The sequence below is a fragment of the Misgurnus anguillicaudatus genome, chromosome 4, assembly GCF_027580225.2.
Source record: "Misgurnus anguillicaudatus chromosome 4, ASM2758022v2, whole genome shotgun sequence".
Taxonomy (NCBI): Eukaryota; Metazoa; Chordata; class Actinopteri; order Cypriniformes; family Cobitidae; genus Misgurnus; species Misgurnus anguillicaudatus.
The window spans coordinates 1701172-1721825 of record NC_073340.2 but is presented as its reverse complement, the minus strand read 5'-3'; the positions used below and the strand labels follow the sequence as shown (position 1 = coordinate 1721825).

Below are 20654 nucleotides of genomic sequence, written 5' to 3'. Positions count from 1 at the left end.
GTAATGTTGTCGTGGTTGTCTTCTGTTGTGCAGTCTTTCGTTCCTCGTGTTTAATGTTTTTGTTTGTTTTTGTTTGTGACGTCTTGTATCCGTCTTTTAAGTGGGGGGTACTGTCATGGTCCTGTCAGACATCCGTGCTAGATGTAGGTCTGAGTGCATCTGACAGGACCGTGGCAGTATCATGTTCTGTGTGGGGACATGTGAGATCACATTCTGTGTGTGGCTGCCACATGTCCCCGGTGTCTTGTTGCTGTCGTGATCTTGCCAGACCTTAGTGTAGATCAGGTCTATGTTCTGTGGGCAAGGTCAGGGCAGCAGTGTGTGTACGTGGGAACACGTGTGTTCACATCATATCTGTGTGACACGTGTTCCCAGTGTTTTGTGGCTGTCATGGTCTTGCCTGACCTTGGTTATTATCCAGAGGGCAGGACCAGGGCAGCAGTGTTTTATGTGGGAATACGTGTGTATTCACATCATATCTGTGTAACACGTATTCCCAGTGTCTTGTCACTTTTACCCTACTCCCTTATGTAATCATGTCTTTAGTGATTAATTATGTTCACCTGTTCCCCATTGATGTGGTGTCTTTATAATGCCCTTGTGTTCTCTGTGTGGTGTGCGTGCGTTGTTTGATGTATGATGTTTGTTAAATCCAAGTGTTCTGGTTTCCGTTTATCTGTTACAGTTATTTGTGTTTCATCACATTGTTTTGTTCCTTCCCGTTTTACCCCATCGTGGGTGTTTCAGTTTCAGTTTAATAAATAGTTATATTTTTGTACGTCTTGCGTTTGGGTTCGTCTTCTGTTATTTTTCCATTATCCGGTTTAGACCAACCGTGACAAATATAAAACACACATCACAGAATCAAAGTCATACCTGGCAATATAGACACACAGTAGTGTGGGAAGTTCTGATTGCAGATTCTTCCTTGAGTCCTTTACCAATGTTCCTTATATACACCAATGAAATGAGAGTTATGGTCAATCTGGTATTCTAGTTTAGTTTCTCGTGCCCCTAAAGATCACCAAATGGGATCGCCCTCCATCTGTACTTACGATTACCTAAAAAAGACACGCCTCTTAGAGGAGCAGAGAATATGTCTTAAAGTTAAATCTCCAATATACTCTTATCTTAGACTTAAAGAAATTAGACCTCTTTTTACCCATCGCACCATGACCTTTAAAAAGATATCAAACATGCTATAACAATATTTCCATCATCACAACATATGATATACCCAATCTTACATGTGTTTAGTATATTTTCAGCCTCAAGACCTTTAAGAGAGAGGGGAGAGGGGGAGATTTAAAGTTCAGTTCCTGGGTATCAGTGACCCCTGTGGAGAGAGACAACACCATCTCTCGGGAACAGGCATAGAATGTGGTTTTATTGTTTTATGGTTCAGCTCCAAAAACACACTCTTGTCCATCTGTCCTACAATTTCTCCCCTTGGCCCCATAGGGAAAATTTTAAAATGATTCCTAAGGGGTCATCCTTGGCTGTTGTTAAGTCCTTTTTTTTTACTGTAAAAGTCTCTGAAACGCAGGCACCTGTAAAGGTCCAAGTGTTAGCACATTGTTGATGGATTCCCTTAATGATCGAATCATATATCTGAAATAACAACACTGAAGTATGGTAAACATAAGAATAAAACCACTGCCAATCACACATCCACGGAACACCCAGTCCCACCAGGTGTATACATACTGTGCAGACCGTGTAGATGAACTTGACAGTAGCTTCGCTGTTCCTTTGGCCAGGTTTGTTTCCACCTGTGCCTGATTGAGATGATACTCAGTCTGTAGAATAGTCTGTTGGACTAATTCCATTGTTTCAGTCAGAGTCTGTGTGCTGTGTTCGTAGAAAGTGTCCTCCCACCAGGGAGAAACATCTATGTCAAGTGGAATCCTCCCCAGGATATTTATCTGACCCATTGAAAAGTCCTCAGTTACCTCAAGACAAAAGGTATGGTTTGACGGACAGGTCAGACCTCCGTAGGTGAAAGAATTCATCTCACTGATGACACACCACTGTGATTGCGAAACCTGTACAGCATCTGCATGGCCATGTAATGACTGAACATTAATAAGCTTAGTATCATTAGGAGAGAATGGTTGTAAAGTGTTACAAGTACAAATGACATAACTTGAAGTTTCATGACAACAGGTGCGAGTGGTAAATAAGGTCTCATTTCTTTTCAAAGTCATATAACCTGTTAAATGATCCCATTTAATAATCTGATTTTTTACCACCATGCCTATAGAACGTATAGTTGTGGAATTTTGAAAAATTTGATCTGGGTGTATTAAAGGAAAATTGACAAAAAACCCAATACATCCAGCACATTCATTTCCAGTATATAACATCAAAGTGGATAACAACTCTGAATATTTAATGTCCTTCATTTTTTCAGATGCAAACCACCTATGTAAATCTAAAATCTCAATAAGATCATTTAAAGCATGTCTAGGTGTTTTAAGAAGACGCAAGTCTAGAATCTCTTGTCTAGCAACAGTAAATAAATCTTGAGCATATGATCTGCAGGCTAAGTCACGTTCGATGGTACGGGTCTGATTGAATAATGTGTGGCTGATCAATAGAAGCGCCTGCGCTTCAGATCTAACCGCTTTGATAATGTTTTCATTACTATTGGTGAGGTGCTGAAAACCAGTGGCCACCTGGTTTGCCAACCATGTTGAAAATTGTGATTGTCCAGTTATTTTATAAGTGTTGGCAATTGAATTAACAGAGCCGAAGAGACCTGCTAAATTTCCAAGCAGATCTCGTTTAGAGCGTACAGGTGGAATTCGGACAGCTAGTCTGCCTTTGTAATCAGAAATTAAATCATCGATTCGTGACTGTAGCCATGCATATGTTTTATCACCATTACTACAATGTTTCACATAAGCAGACAAAATATTTGAAATATTATATGTTACATGAGTCATGACTAGATTAACATCATGCAACAGAGTCTTATTAATATTTCCCTTAATAAAACCACCAGGAGGGATTGGATATAATTTTGGACATTGCTTGGGTTTACTATACCCACAAGTGGTTAGATTAAAACAATGCTTTACAGTCCATGTACAATTTTGTGGGCTAGTATAACTATTTACATCAGGCTCACATTTACCCACACAATAGGTTCCTTCTTTTCGGCTAGTCCAAATAAAAGTTTTTGGGTCATTATCATCCGACATATATGAAGTGAGGTTGAACTTGTAATCTGCAAATCTCATATGTGTGCTGTTGAGTGTTTCAGTATGTGTGCATCTGTATACTGTGGGTTCTAAATCTTTTATAGCATAACAAATTTTGGGATCTGTACCATTGTTAGATTTTTCATATAGGGTGCGCATACTCCCAATTTTTGCTCCTGGCTCAATTTTAAGTTGATACCAGGCTGTTACATTGTGTGAATATAGAGGTGCGGGGGTGTCACCTGAAATGTTCACTATGGGAGAATAGTTGGAACCTAATTTACAACAAATTTTTGTTGCGCAATTTGGTTCCGGCATTATACCGGGAGGCCATGTAACTATTTCTCTAGGCGAAATTGTGATATAAGATGTGGATGGCCCCTTGTTATATCTCCATACCCATCTCCCACATTTCAGGGTGTGTGCAAGTAATACCCTTTGGCCCAAGTTGATGCAGGTGGGCCCTTTCACCTTCCTTGCGTCCGGTCTCCATGGGATCGCTGTGACCACCCTGAAACAGAAACAATGAGATATAGTTAATCATTTAGACAACAACACAGTTAATTAGGTTTCAATCCTTTGAACAATTTGCATTGAGACATGTGATACCATCTTAATTTTCCTTTGATGGACACGGCCACAGCGCTATTACAAATCGCTTTAATTTCGTAGGGCCCGTGCCACCTAGGAGAAAATGCACTTTGTTTTACAAAGACTCTTATCATCACCATGTCTCCTTCTGCAAATTTTGTTTCAAATGTTGGATTGAACTGTGCATCATTGCTCAGGTCTGACTCTTGTTGTCTCAGCACTGCCTGAGTTTGCAATACTTTCAGTCTTTCCTGCAGTTGTTTTAGCACAGTCTGCTGTGTTGCAACCATAAGATGGCCCAAGTCTGCTGGAGAAATTTCTGGATCAATAGGCAATTTCATCACCCTTCCAGTCATAAGTTCATATGGACTTATACCTGTAGCTTTAGATGGTGTTGCTCGCAAGACAGTTAGAACAGTGGGCAAAGCATCAATCCATTTGTTTTGGTGTTGAACTATCTGTTTAGTGATAGCCTCTTTGATTGAGCGGTTTGCACGCTCGACCATACCAGAACTTTGTGGCCTGTATGGAATGTGAAACTTCTGTTTAATGTTTAGCATCTTATTCATGTCTTTCATGATCTGTCCAGTGAAATGAGTACCTTGATCAGATTCAATTTGAATTGGGGCTCCCCAGAGGGGGATGATTTGGTTCGCTAACAACCGTGCCACTGTAACTGCAGTGTTATTTCTTGTAGGTATAGCGTCTACCCATTTTGAAAATTTATCAATGATAACTAGACAATATCGATATCCACCCCTGGCACTTGGCAGCGGACCAATGAAATCCAACTGCAAAGATTCCCAGGGACCTTTTGGTGGTTCTGGCCTGCACAAATTGGTACGACCCGGCTTACCCTGGTTTACTGTGGCACACACAATGCATGTACTACACCATCTGTCAATGTCAGCTGTCATCCCTTGCCACCAAAATTGCCTTCTTATCAACTGCAATGTTTTTTCAGAAGATACATGGGAATAATCATGATACAATTTGATTATTGGTTTTTGTAAAGCTTCAGGAACCACATATTTGCCATCTCTCAACACCATGCCTTCATTGACCGTGATCAGCTGATCTTGCTTTAGATGTGACATTAGTTCTCCCTCAGAAACCCACAAGCTTTGCTGATATTGTTTAAGGTCAATTGGTGTAGTTTGAATTGCACTTATTTCTATATATGGTTTTTCATCCCAAATGTCACCCTTGATAGCTGCTAATTTAGCCAGCTGATCTACAATGTTGTTATTTTGTTCATGCACGTTCGGGTTTTTGTTTATGTGTGCACGTACTTTAACGACCGAAATGGGAGATTCACGTGTCGTTACAGCGTTCCATATTGCACTTATCGTATTGAAATGTTTAACAGGGGTTCCTGCAGATGTGAGAAATTTTCGCATGTGCCACTGTGTCATAAAGTCATGCACGACGCCGAATGCATATCGGCTATCGGTTTGAATACACACAGGCTCAGAATGCGCTTTAATGGCTTCAAGTAATGCGATGAGCTCGGCCTCTTGAGCAGACATGTTTGATGGTAATTTTAGTAACACCTGTCGTTGCGCATTTGACTCGGGGAAACTAGGTGTCCATATCGCACATCCAGTATAGAAATGATCATTTTGTTTAAACCTGGATCCATCAATGTATACTTGTGTTTGACCTGGGATCTCATGATCATAAACAGGACTGGGTACCTCTTTCTCAGGCAAACATGTGTGCGGATGGCCATCTATGTCCCCGAGTATGTGTGGCAGACTGCGTGTGTTGTCTGTTGTGATGTCACGTGATTGTATATCAGCTAACCATCTGGCTAGTCTTTGAGATGACACTCCTTTTATTCTGCCTTGCAACAACATTTGTACTGGCGTATGCACTGTATGTATTATTATGGATTGAAAACCAACGATGGGCTCAGTTGTGTTTATCATCCAATGAACAGCCAGTACATGTTGTGTGCATGGATCAAACCCCTGTTCGACGGGTGATTTTTTCCTACTGTAATATGCAATTGGACGCAATTTTCACCCATGTTCTTGTGCTACCACTCCACTTAAAGTGTCTTCGTACGCATCGACTTGAAGATGGAACGGTTTTACAGGGTTGGGTAAGCCCAGGGCAGGTGCGGAACACAGACGCTGTTTTAAATTGGTGAATGCTTGTTCATGCTCATCTGTCCATTCAAGGACATCCGACGGTTTGGTTTTACCTTTCAAGAGAGCATACAATGGTGCGGCAGTTTTTGCGAAATCTGGTATGAAATCTCTGAGATAGTTTGCAGTTCCTAACACTTTTTGAAGCGCATTTAAAGTGTGTGGACGAGGCAGTTCAGCGATGCATTTCCTTCTATCCTCTGTCAATGCCCTGTGATTTTGCGTAAGTGTGTACCCTAAGTAGTGCACTTCCTTTTGAGCAATTTGGGCCTTCTCCTTGTTTAGTTTAAAGCCTGCCTTGCCTAGCATTTGCAGAACTTTATCTACCACATTTAAGTGATTTTCAAGTGACCCTTCTGTAGCGATGAGAATGTCATCAACATAGTGCACTACTTGGCCATTCCCTAGTAAGGGTTCAAGCACGTCTGCGACTGCTCTATGAAATATGGCAGGGCTGTTATGCATTCCTTGCGGCATCCTAAGCCAGGAATATTGTATTTGGTTTACTGTAAAGGCCAATTTCCATTGGTCTTCTCGCTTGACTTTGATAGACCAAAACCCATTTTTGATATCAAGTACAGTAAACCATGTGGCATTAGTGGAAATTTGTGTCAATATAGTGGATGGGTTTGCCACTATTGCTGTAGCTTTGGGTATTACTCGATTAAGGCGTTGATAATCAATGCATAACCGCCATTTACCATTAGGTTTAGGCACTGGTAAACACGGAGAGTTAGTAGTTGAACTGCATCGTCGAACTATTTTCCTCATTTCAAGTTGTTTTACTATCTCATGAACAGCTGCTTCTGCTTCTGGCTTTATGCGATATTGTTTTTGCGGTGGAGGTGGTTCACCTTAAATGCCAATTTCAAAATCAATTAAGCCACAATCATGTTCATGAGTAGCCCACACGTTTTGTGCTTGTCAATCAACAACTGAACAGGATCTGTATTAGAGATGGACATTATTTTTGCCTTGTTTACTGGCAAACATTGTTTTGTTGCTTTGTTCGTTTGCAATTCAATCTGTTTTTCAAAGCAATGAATTACAAATCCATGCTTTCCCATAATATCCATCCCCATCACAGTCCCTTCACTGTTGTTTGGCAAATACCAGAATGGCTCTTTCAAAACAGTCACACCTAGGTCTATTAAAACAGGTTTTGTTTTGGATGCTATCATTAAGGTATCGCCTATGCCTTTGATTTGAATCGTTTCTGCAGTAAGGGGAAAGGGAAGGTTTGTGCAGGAGCATGCAGCACCGGTGTCGATAAGAACATTGGCTAACCGGCCTCCCAGGTTAGCTCTTATTTTAATCCGGTTTCCGCTAGCTTCCTACAGCAACGGAGGCCACGCACCCCTATTGTTCATTTAGAAATTTGTCTAGCACCGCTTGAATGCCAACCGCCAATTCTTCACGACGACTAATTGGAGCTGATGCTTGTGTGTCAGTTGGCTTAGCTGTCATTTGCTCTAATTTTTGCTTTAAGCGTTCGTATGTTTGCTCATCATTTTTGGAGACTAGTGGTCGATTAACAGACCTATGTCTTGAACATTGTCTGCTTGCATGATTGCTTCTCCTGCACCACTGACATCGACAATATGGTTTTGTGTCAGGTTGGTAACTCCCTTTACCCTCTGCTGCCCATTGCGTTGTGGCTACAGGACGTGTCCTATTTTGCTTCAGCCTGCTTTCTATTTTAGAGGCCCAATCTACCAGTGCACGATAGGTATTCTCAGGTGGCTCTGCCCCATGGTTTAATGCCTGCTGTATGTGGTTGCCTGCATTATTTTTTATAAGCTGCAATAAAACTTCCTGGTCTCTTTCTGCATTTTCTAACCCAGAGTGTTCTTTATAACACACCCATAAGCGTTCTGCATATGCCTCAAAAGACTCTTTCACTCCCTGTTTGATGTCCAATATTCTATTCCATTCTGCATGTGTTGGTCCTCTTAACTCCAACAATGCTTCCTTCAATCGTCCATATACACCTGTGTTTTCTTCATCTTCCCTCTTAACTATTATCTCTCCAGATCTTAAATTTTCAGGCATTTTTGCTTTAAGCTCATTGGGTAAGGTAAGAAGGGCTATTTGCCACACATCTCTAAGTTCTAGATTATATACTGAAGCTTGTAGCATTAAATTATCCCAATACGGCTGAAATGGGCCTTTCCTTGGCATCATACCGACAACTTCCTTATGCTTAGTGCATTCTTCACAAGTAAGCGGACGGCTAATTGTTGTTATATCATCGTCCGCATTTGTCATTGTTTTGAGCACTGCTACTCTCACTGATTTTTTAGTGATTGTACCTGTTCTAGTTCTTGTTCTTATTGGACTACGACCTTTTCGTTCGTGAGCTCTAACTTCGAACGCAGCTTCCGGGGAAGGCTCTAGTCTAATTTGCACTGTCTCTGGCTCTATTACTTGACCATCCGAACTTTTCATTAAAGCAATATCCTCGTCGTCGCTATCATCTTGTGTGTTTACATTAACAGATTTTATTATTGCCTCCCTGACCGCAGCGACATGAAAACCTGCACCATCACAACACTCTTCGAGTGCTTTGGTATACTTTTTATCCAGTTGCAGTTTATGTTCGAGTTTTTTGATCTGTGCTTCAAACGCATCACCCTGTCTTGCCCAAGTTTGCTTATCATAGACGGCGCTTCGACTTGAGTTTTTTTAATTCATCCGATCGGGTTTTCTCCAGCTCTCGGATACCCGCTAAAGATTGTTTTGCATCTGCTATAACTGCGAGATCATTCCGGCGAAGTAAATAAACAATCGCCGCGGGTATTTTCTTAAATTTGCGCTTCGTTTGTAACTTCCGTCCTTCCGTGGCGTACCAAGCTAAAAGTTCATCATTACTAGAAGTTATTTTTACCTCTTTTGAGTCCAGTCGAACTAACAACGATTTAAGTTGCAACGCAAGGGAATCCATTATTTCCTTATCTACACTCTCGCTATCATTTCCCTGAAAAGCCATGTTGTTGTCTAATATTCTAAGCCCCACCGGATTTCTACGGTCTCCGGTCTATCACTGGGTATTCACGACCCGTTCTACAAATGTGTCTGAATGGTGCACTTATGCTTTCCCTCAACACTTCTAAAAGGCAAAGAAAAATCAACTTACCAACAGAGCTGAAGACAGAGAAGTATCTCAAACCTCATACTCAGCGAGTTTGTTTTGGATGCGATGTCGCGCTGGTATGACGTCACTCACTCGCGCCGGGGACACTCGTTCTGGTGTACACGTCACTCGTTCTGGTGTACACGTCACTCTTTCCAGCGTATGACGTATCACGTCGGGATCACCAAGCTGTAAGGAACCACCCACTGGTCCAACGAAGGTATCCAATGATCTGGCGAAGGGATTTTGTGTTCTCGCTTTCCGCAGTGTTTCTGAAAGAAATTATCTTCATTTATTAGAATTTAGTTTAATTTACTAAAATTTGGGTTTAAGTCTTCGACTCTGTGAATAATTATAATCTGACTCCAATTGTAATTAATTAATATTTACTGATCATAATTTAACAATAATTATTTTGTTATTATAATATAAATATAGAATGTGAATACATTACTATAAACTTAAATTGAGGATATCCAGTCTAATTTAAGTTTTAATTTATTCAGCCTTAAAAAGTGGTTTCTCCAAGTTAGTTAAAAGTTGAGATTTCTCCATTCAAGTCTAAGTTGAGGAAGATCCAGTCTAACTTAAACCAAGGCATTCTCCAGTCTAACTTTAACTAAGGTTTCTCCATTTCAGTTATAAAAAGTTGAGGTTTCTCCATTAAAGTCTAAGTTGAGGAAGATCCAATCTAACTTAAACCAAGGCATTCTCCAGTCTAACTTTAACTGAGACAACTTAAGTGTAAGCATACACATTTACTTTCAGTGATACAAATAGTGTGTGTATTAAGAATTACTGACAACTCAGAATTATTTCAAACGTAACAATTTATTTTGCCAGGCAGGTTATACTTAAATCAACCAATCAGAATCATCAGATAGAATTAAAACGAACACATCATTAAATCAAATAATCAAAATGATCAACATAATATAAAACACACATCACAGAATCAAAGTCATACCTGGCAATATAGACACACAGTAGTGTGGGAAGTTCTGATTGCATATTCTTCCTTGAGTCCTTTACAAATGTTCCTTATATACACCAATGAAATGAGAGTTATTGTCAATATGGTATTCTAGTTTAGTATCTCGTGACCATAAAGATCACCAAATGGGATCGCCCTCCATCTGTACTTACGATTACCTAAAAAAGACACGCCTCTTAGAGGAGCAGAGAATATGTCTTAAAGTTAAATCTCCAATATACTCTTATCTTAGACTTAAAGAAATTAGACCTCTTTTTACCCATCGCACCATGACCTTTAAAAAGATATCAAACATGCTATAACAATATTTCCATCATCACAACATATGATATTTCCAATCTTACATGTGTTTAGTATATTTTCAGCCTCAAGACCTTTAAGAGAGAGGGGAGAGGGGGAGATTTACAGTTCAGTTCCTGGGTATCAGTGACCCCTGTGGAGAGAGACAACACCATCTCTCGGGAACAGGCATAGAATGTGGTTTTATTGTTTTATGGTTCAGCTCCAAAAACACACTCTTGTCCATCTGTCCTACACCCTTCTGCAACCTATACCAACGACGGAAATAAATGCAGTTATAATAGCAAAATATGTGGGAGAGCATTGCTAGAATATAAATATATTGAATTGCAATATGGAGCGTTTAAGTATTAACATTAAATCAAAACTAAACAACAGATTTGTAAATGAAAAGGTTTAATAACAGTACTGACTTAAAGTTACAATTGAAATGGTTACACTATAAATGCATGAAATGGTACTTAATACAAACAATTAACTGTTTCCAATGTATGTGTGATATTACCTGATAAGATAGAGAAAGAAATACAGTTTAGAAGAAAGAGAATCACCATTAAGAACTGGAATGTAGGCCTAAAGGCCTAAACCCAAGAACTCAGGTAAAGAAGAAAAGCAGAGGGCAGAAAGCAAATGGCCAATGCCAAAAGGCAAAAGCCCAGATCTCATGAAAACCAAGACCTTTATTCTCAATCCCTTGACCATGTGACTAAACCTAACATCATACATTCAAACTGACCAATCAGAAGACCACACCTTTAACCCCCACTGTATTGAAGAAACAGCTGTGACAATAGTCTGTTATCACTATCAGTAGGCACAGGAATCCAGATGGTACAGTATGGAAATGGGGGTTGTGACGAAGTAATAAATTCCTATATTTTTAATCCTACAAATCCGCCCTTTGGCAGCGTGGGCCACACGTAAGAAGACCCATGATGACACAGTTCATAAGATTATGCTTTCAGTTGTGTGCAGTGGTCATCTTCAGACGTATTGTCCAAACTGGTTGCTGGTTGATGAGACTTGAAGACGTCCTTCTCCTTACAGCCCTGCATGAAAGGCTTCATCGAATAGAATTGCACATTTCGTAATCATGCAGATTTCCATCGATACTTCACACTTTCACAAGAGCAGGCCCTGAAGGGGGACTTCACTTTTGTCCTTCTCTTTGAGGCAACACCCAAGATGTAAAACAGCAGGAATCCTGTGGTTCAAGCAAATGGCACAACAAACAGCAAAGCATATGGCATTTTTTACTCAAGCTTTAAATGGTCAGGTTGGTCTTCAGCCTTAAATCCCTGTCAAATACATTAAAACATGGTCAAGGTGAGAATAAAAGAAAAACGAATAAAAGCTCTTACATTGTTTTGGAAACATATAAATGAAATGCTTCTTTTAAAACTTAGCAAATGTTAGTTTTAGCAACCCACTTTGTCAGTAGGAGTAACAACAACAATATATTCAGTGTAACCAAATACATGATATTTAAAGATCTTAATGTCCCAGTATAACCATTATAAATGAAATGAACAAAATGAAAACAAAGAACATGATAGTTTTAAATGTCTTGCATAAAGAGCAAATTAAATGTAAAACATAATAGCAAAATTAATGAAATTATTACACATAGAAAATTACTCTTTATCAAGATTTCAATATTTGGGACAAAACTAATCAAACTTTTTGAAAAGAAACCAAAACAGATGCTTAAACCACATTTTGAAAATGACTAAAGTGAGGCAAATTGTGTGTGATCTGGCTCTAATCTTCACACAGCCATGTTTTTAGTTAGAAAGCATGGTAAAAGTGCTACTGGATCCTGTTGTGAGGTAAAACATTTTCATTAATGCAATTATATAACACAATGTAGCCACATGGCAATTTTGTGCTCCTTTTTAGGGTCTGGCTGCAGCTATACAAGGAATAGCAGAGTTTACCACTTAGGAGACAAATCTTTCAACATAGAAACACATACAACTTGAAACTAATAGACAATTTCAAGAGCAAAAGTTATTCCATTAACACAAGACAACTGGTCTAGAACACATGTAGCTTCAACAACCTCTCACCTAAATGTTTTGTCCAACACTTACAATGGAAACAGTCAAGTGTTTTAAGAAATTAACTTCATTAGCCTATGTGTACATATAGTACAACAAACAACTATAATTTGTGTTCTATAGAAACAACAATGCATTACGAACAATTACAAATCAGGAAATGCAAACAGGATCGTTGTAATGAGAATGTTAAACACATGCTAACTGGCTGCTAAGCCACTAGCAAGTGAGGTCAACAGCTGGAGTCCTTGCATAAACAATGCAGTTAACTCAGTAATGGTTTTACCTGCAAAACCAGATTGTTTATATCTGCCCTTAGAAAATGATTTCCTACATTTCAAATAATAAGGTGGAGGTCTGCCCCTGCCCAGTGACCAGCATTTCTCCTCTGTATGGCCTATTTTATGACAGGAACTACAAAGCCTGTTCATTTTGCCACCGGGTCTGCAGCTTGGTTCTCCTGGAGCTTCAGGAGGTCTGTGACTCTCTAATGCTTCTTTCACAACATGCGATTCTGTTCCAGCATGATGATGCATCACCCCAATCAATGAAATAGGAACACTTTTCTGGGTTCTGGAATATACATTCTCTTTAGTACAAGTAGCGCCTTTTTTAGTCCCATCGCTGTTAAGCGTTTGGTGAGACTTAGTGTCTCGTACAATTAGTTTAGCCCTTACATCCGCAATGATGTCTTTATACTTCTCACACTGTTTAGTCAGAGCTAACTGCTCAGATGATAGTTGATCTATCTGAGTTTGAAGATTTTGGATCTTTGCCTCTGACTTTTTTAATTCAGCGTTTTTGATTCTCAATTCATCACTTTTAGCATTCAGGACTGAGTCAAAAATTGCATTATTTTTACGTAGCTGCTTGCACGTCATGAAATTTAAAGCCTCAATGACTTCAGCATGTTTGGATTTTCTTTGTTCACTACCAACTGTGTGCCACCATATAAGAATATCATCAGTGGTAGCATTGTAATTCAAACCCTTTTTATATAATTTAGAAAGTGTAGGTTCAACTTTCTCGCTCCATAAAGCAAACAATGTATCATTACTTAAATTAATCCCTTCCATCCCTGAGGAGATAATCTGAAATAATCTCTACTGTACAATGATAATAGGACTATTTAGGGTCCTTCTAATTTCTGTTTCATACAATTCATGCAAATGGAGATTTTACTAACCATGCCATGAAACAATGAAAACAGACTTACCCACTATGTGGTCAGAAGGTCTTTAACACATTCACAGGATAAACTGTGATAAAGTCCTCATTCAGTTGATCAAACAAAGTACAACTCAGAAAACTCACTGCAAGGGATCCCGGGTTTCGGCACCAAAAACTGTAAGGGTGGATTCACTACAGTGGTTCAGTATAGGAACGCTGAAATGACTGAGAAATGTTAACAGCAAGATATTATAAAACTGTGTATTTCTGGTCAAATATCACCCTTCTGCAACCTATACCAACGACGGAAATAAATGCAGTTATAATAGCAAAATATGTGGGAGAGCATTGCTAGAATATAAATATATTGAATTGCAATATGGAGCGTTTAAGTATTAACATTAAATCAAAACTAAACAACAGATTTGTAAATGAAAAGGTTTAATAACAGTACTGACTTAAAGTTACAATTGAAATGGTTACACTATAAATGCATGAAATGGTACTTAATACAAACAATTAACTGTTTCCAATGTATGTGTGATATTACCTGATAAGATAGAGAAAGAAATACAGTTTAGAAGAAAGAGAATCACCATTAAGAACTGGAATGTAGGCCTAAAGGCCTAAACCCAAGAACTCAGGTAAAGAAGAAAAGCAGAGGGCAGAAAGCAAATGGCAAATGCCAAAAGGCAAAAGCCCAGATCTCATAAAAACCAAGACCTTTATTCTCAATCCCTTGACCATGTGACTAAACCTAACATCATACATTCAAACTGACCAATCAGAAGACCACACCTTTAACCCCCACTGTATTGGATAAACAGCTGTGACAATAGTCTGTTATCACTATCAGTAGGCACAGGAATCCAGATGGTACAGTATGGAAATGGGGGTTGTGATGAAGTAATAAATTCCTATATTTTTAATCCTACAGTTCTGTCAAGAGCCCATTGCAATGATGGCGGACATTAAATCTATGTTCCACCAGGTAAGAGTCTCAAAAGCAAATGTGAACTTTTTACGCTTCTTGTGGTGGCCAGAAGGGGACATTGAGCAAAATCCAGTAGATCACCGTATGTTAGTACACCTATTTGGAGCGGTCTCTTCCCCAAGCTGTGCCAGCTTTGCCTTGCGAAGAACAGCAGAAGACAATGGTCATTTTAGACCACAAGTAGTCAACACAGTAATGCATAATTTTTACGTTGATGATTGCCTAGTGTCTTTGCCCACAGAACCAGAAGCAATGCAACTGAGATCAGACTTGGTGGAATTGTGCAGCTTGGGGGGATTTCAACTCATCAAATGGATGAGTAATAGTAGAACCGTCTTGTCTGCCATTGAGGAGGACCAAAGAGGAAAGAACATAAGTTCCTTGGATTTAGATAAAGACAAGTTACCAGTCGACCATGCCTTAGGACTCCAATGGAATGTAGATGATGACACCTTTAGATTTACCATTACACTTAAAGAAAAGCCCCATACCCGTAGAGGTATTCTCTCCATGGTGAGTTCCATCTTTGATCCTCTCGGAATTTTGGCACCCCTAACTCTTCCAGCCAAACAGTTTTTACAGCAATTGTGCAAAGAAGGTTATGGATGGGACAAGCCAATAACTACGTCTCAGTCTAAGCAATGGCTAAGTTGGATTCATGACCTCCCTAAGCTGGCAGCCTTCAGTGTTCCACGTTGTAAAAAACCCAATGGATTTGGTAAGCCGCAGTCCTTTCAGTTGCATCATTTTGCTGACGCCAGCGAACTTGGATACGGAACCGTAAGCTACATCAGAATGATCAATGAGCATGGTAACATTCACGTAGCTTTCATGATTGGAAAGGCAAGAGTTGCCCCTTTAAAGCAGTTGACTATACCACGACTTGAGTTAGCAGCTGCTGTGTTGTCTGTTAAGATTGACAAGATGCTTCAGTCAGAAGTACAGCTCCAACTGAAAAAGTCAATGTTCTGGACAGATAGTCAGGCAGTGTTAAAATACATTGCCAATGACAGTGTAAGATTCCACACTTATGTTGCCAATAGAGTATCGTTTATAAGAGAAAACACCAGCATCCAGCAATGGAGGTATGTCTCTGGTAAGGACAACCCAGCAGATGATGCATCTAGAGGGCTGAGTGTACCAGTGTTTTTGGAACGTAAAAGATGGAAGTTAATTGGCCAAGTGAGGGGTTTAAACAAGAGTCCCTAAGACAGGATGACCCAGAGGTTAAAAGTCAAACCATTGTGTGTAATGTAGTTACTCAAAGTGAACCGAGTCCTACTCAAAAGCTTCTGTCTTACTACTCTGATTGGACCAGATTGCTTAAAGCTGTTGCATGGTACCAACAACTTGGAGACAATCTGTTAGCTCTTGCTGCTAAAAGGAATGAACTTTTCACTAAGGTCAGCACTCGTTCTAGTCATCACAAACTGGCTTCCCAGCTGCATGTTTTCAAATCAACACTTAGTGGTCAGTTCATATCTACGAGTGATCTTGGGAGAGCAGAGAAAGCAGTGGTATCCTATACTCAAAGACAAGCTTTCCCAAATGAATTTGAAAAGTTAAAGGTTACTCTACATAATGTTAAAAGAAGGAGTTCCCTCTACAAACTAGACCCTGTGATAAAAGATGGATTACTTCGAGTAGGAGGACGACTGTCAAGGGCAACTATGTCAGAAAACATAAAGCATCCCATCATTCTTCCAAAACAATCTCACACCTCCTATCTATTACTTCGCCACATTCATGAAAGATATGGACATTGTGGAAGAAATTATATTCTTGCTCAGTTGCGTAAGAAATACTGGATCATTAGTGGCAACACTGCAGCAAGACAAATAATTTCAAAGTGTGTGACATGCAGACGCTTAAAAGGCAAAACTGAGGAACAAAAGATGGCCAATCTGCCCAAAGAAAGAACTCAATCAGATCTCCCACCATTCACAAATGTGGGAATGGACTATTTTGGCCCAATAGAAACAAAAAGAGGAAGAGGTTTTGTCAAAAGATATGGCGTACTCTTTACATGTATGTCATGCAGAGCTGTTCATCTTGAAATGGCCAGCTCTTTGGACACTGACTCCTGTATTCATGCATTGAGACGATTCATATGTAGGAGGGGCCAAGTAAAACGTGTCTGGTCTGACAATGGTACCAATCTCGTAGGTGCATGTAGAGAGCTTAAAAAGGCTTTCACCAATCTGAACAGCAGTAAGATTCAAAGTGCCATACTTCAAAGGGGAATCGACTGGAGTTTTAACCCACCAGGGGCGTCTCACCATGGGGGTGTTTGGGAAAGGCTTATCAGGTCTGCAAGGTGGATCTTAAATTCTCTCTTACATCAACAAGTAGTAGACGATGAAGGTCTTCAAACATTGCTCTGTGAAGTTGAGGCAATTCTTAACAACCGCCCAATCACCACTGCATCCTCTGACCCTTTTGACCTGGAGGCTCTTACCCCTAACCATATTCTCCTGCAAAGGTCGCAACCAGTTCTGCCCCCCGGCAAGTTTTCCAAATCTGACTCATACACTAGGCGCCGGTGGAAACAAGTGCAATACTTGGCAGACCTGTTTTGGAGAAGGTGGACACAAGAATACTTAACACTAATACAAGAAAGACAGAAATGGTCTAAAATCAGGAGCAATCTCAAGGTTGGAGATATTGTGTTGGTCGTTGACCCTACCTCTCCACGATCGTCATGGCCGCTTGCAAGAATTCTTGAAACAAAACCTGATTCTGATGGAATGGTCCGGTCAGTCAAACTACAGACAAAGACAAGTGTTATGGAGCGACCTATCACAAAGCTGTGCTTACTATTGGAGGAAGAAAATCACTAGAGCTCAAATAAATGGAAAGTATATAATTTCTTTTTTATTTGTTATTTGATTATTTAGATTAATTAGCTCCTTGTGTAAATGTATGTAAATGTTTAATGCTATGTTTAAAACATTTAGGGGCCGGATGTTTAGGAGGTTATTTAGGTTGTACTTAATTTAATATCTCATGTGAGCTATTTTTTGAGTTTGACACCATCTAGGGGTTGAAGCTGGTGATGCAAGGCCTCTGGAGATAAAGGACTGTGACTCCACCTGAGGGTGTGGCCAGAACAGGAAGTGACAGTCTTTGACCTCAAATCCTGACTAGTTATTTACGATTTTGAGTTTTTCATTTTGTATGGAGTTACTTTCATGTAATAAATAATCCTTCAGTTCTGCAAAATTATGCTGTGGAAAATTGAATTTTTTGGACAGTGAGTGTCTTTTTTTGTTCAGCCACCAAAGTGGATAATTTATCCATTACATGTAGTATAATGTGCCACATTTCCTGTTGCTAATTACAAATGACAGCGAGGTAGCATCGTGTAAGATAGCATGAGAGAGAGAGAGAGAGAGAGAGAGAGAGAAAGAGAGAGTGAGCGAGTGTGTGTGAGTATGAGTGACTACATGTAAATATTGGCACGTAGATGTGTTCAGTCCAGGACTCTTATCAATCATGTGAAGTTTGGGACAAATCCGACATTGCATTGTCATTGTAAACATGTTACTTCCTGTTACCACCTGGTGGCGCTATGACCATAACTGACTATTGGCATCATAAGTGACTATCAGTGATGGGAGAAACGCGTTACAAAGTAACGTGTTACTGTAACTCCACTACTTTTAGCAGTAACGAGCATGTAACAAAGTATTTTTTTAAATCAAGTAACGCAATTACAATTACTGAAATTTAAATGAGTTTGTTACTCACGTTACTCTATTTTGTAAAAAATAGACATGACATATCTGACGCCCTACTAAGCATGCGATAAAAGGTGAACAATCGGCCTTTCAAGGCGCTCAGAAGTTCGCGAAGAGAACTGAAATGAGACGGTCTAACCTTCGGAGGACCCATAATTTGCCTCATCTGCTGCACACGTCAGCAGGACACAGCGGAGACGTTTCTAACTTTCTAACTTATTAACTTATTCACCGCCAGCCTTTTTGAGAAAAGTTGCCCACCTGCATTTTTGTGATTTTAACAAAATTTTCACAAAATTCCTTGCAGGAAAAATTATTTTCTATAAATATATAAACATACAAATTATATCAAATTAAAGAACACACCCTCTGCTTTCAAACAACAATAAACAAACAAACAAACAAACAAAATGGGGAAAAACCTTTCATTATATATTTACTTTTTCTACTTAATTTAACCACTGAAATATGGATATTTCTCTTCAAAAATTTTGAGCAAAAAGCTTAAAAAATTGCGTTTTTGTAAAGAAATTTATGTTAGAGATCAGACTCAGAATGACTATCAAACATAAAGAGAGTTAAAATAAAACGTTATATTTTTTTAACTTCCGTTTTTGATAAATTCGTTTTGGCGCCATCTGGTGGATAAAAAGGGGTATTACACTTTCACTTTGAAATTCGTCCAGAAAGGCATACTTATTAGCTAAATATAAACTCATAAATGACGAGATAACTCGTCAATGGCGGTGAATGAGTTAAAATAAATATGAAATCAGAAAAATTATAATTTATTTTAGAAAATATGACATGTTGACACAATTGTCTCCAAGTTTTTAAAGAGACACTACACAACTTTAACCCATTATATGTTTTTGAAAACATGCAGAATATTTGTCTAAATGGTCTAAACGATATACATAAATAAACTAAGTTTACATATTAAGATCATTTCTAACAAAAATATTCAAAGGTTGAATCTAAAGCAAAATAGGCTCCTACAGTATGTGATATATTAGAGTCTTACGTGTAAAATAGACCATCCATATCATTTTACTGTTTGACTGTTCAGTACTGTTCATATTTACATTTAAAAAGCAGACATAAAAGTAACTTAAAAGTTACTTTTCTAAGTAACTAATTACTTTTGATATACAGTAACTGGTAGAGTAATTCAGTTACTTTTAAAAGAAGTAACTAGTAACTGTAACTAATTACTAATTTTCAGTAACTTGCCCAACACTGGTGACTATTGACATGTAGATGTGTTCAGTCCAGGACTCTTATTAATCATGTGAAGTTAGGGAAAGATCGGACATTGCATAATCATTGTAAACATGTCACTTCCTGTTGCCAGCTGGTGGCGCTATAACCATAAGTGACTATTGACATCTTGTAGGTGTGTTCAGTCCAGGACTCTTATTAATCATGTGAAGTTAGGGAAAGATCGGACATTGCATAATCAGTGTAAACATGTCACTTCCTGTTGCCAGCTGGTGGCGCTATGACCATAAGTGACTATTGACATGTAGATGTGTTAAGGTCATGACTCTTAGCAATCATGTGAAGTTTGGGACAGATCGGACACTGTATGCCTGAGTTCCAGCAACCTGTTTCATAGCGAAACATCAAACTTTGGTTGGCCGAAACAGACACAAATTTTAATATAGAATCAAATCCTTCGCAATTTAGCATCACACAGGCCTTAAGATGAGACTCGCCAAATATGATGATGATCCGACGAAAACTGTAGGAGGAGTTAAAGTATGACTGCTGGAAATGAGAAAAACTGAGCCAAAATCTGAGAAATAATTAAAAATAGCCAACTTCTTGTTTGGTGTAGGGCGTTGCTCCAAGATACTTTTTTGTAGGGCTTGTAATAATACATGAGCATACCGAAATTCGTACATGTAAATTAAACACAGTCCAAGGGCTGCTTCATTCAATATTTGAAAGTGGCGCTAAATATGTTCCTTCAGGTTGCCAGCTGGTGGTGCTATGGCTATAAATGAAAATTGTTATGTAGATGTGTTCAGGTCAGGACTCTTAGCAATCATGTGAAATTTGCCTAGACCACATGTAAATTTTCATCACTCTTGACATCTGTGCAAAATTTCATGAGTTTTCGAGTATGTTTAGGCCCTCTAAAGTCCCACTGAAGTCGGTGCACCGCCACCCTATGGCCTTAGTAAAGCAGTGAACCAGGGGGGTTTAAATTTAAGTGGGTAAATATAGGTGGATATTCAAAAGAACTTTGATGTGTAACACTGTGTAAAACCTGACATTTCCTGCTGCCAGCAGATGGCGCTATGACTG

General features: G+C 39.1%; 1 protein-coding gene across 1 annotated transcript; it reads right to left on the bottom strand.

Moving 5' to 3' along the window:
* Nucleotides 1-852: 852 nt before the first annotated feature.
* Nucleotides 853-4525, bottom strand: LOC129437204 (uncharacterized). Its single transcript, XM_073866481.1, has one exon. The coding sequence runs from the start codon at nucleotides 3522-3524 to the stop codon at nucleotides 1521-1523; it is 2004 nt and encodes a 667-aa protein (XP_073722582.1). The 5' UTR covers nucleotides 3525-4525; the 3' UTR covers nucleotides 853-1520.
* Between the last annotated feature and the right edge of the window lie 16129 nt (nucleotides 4526-20654).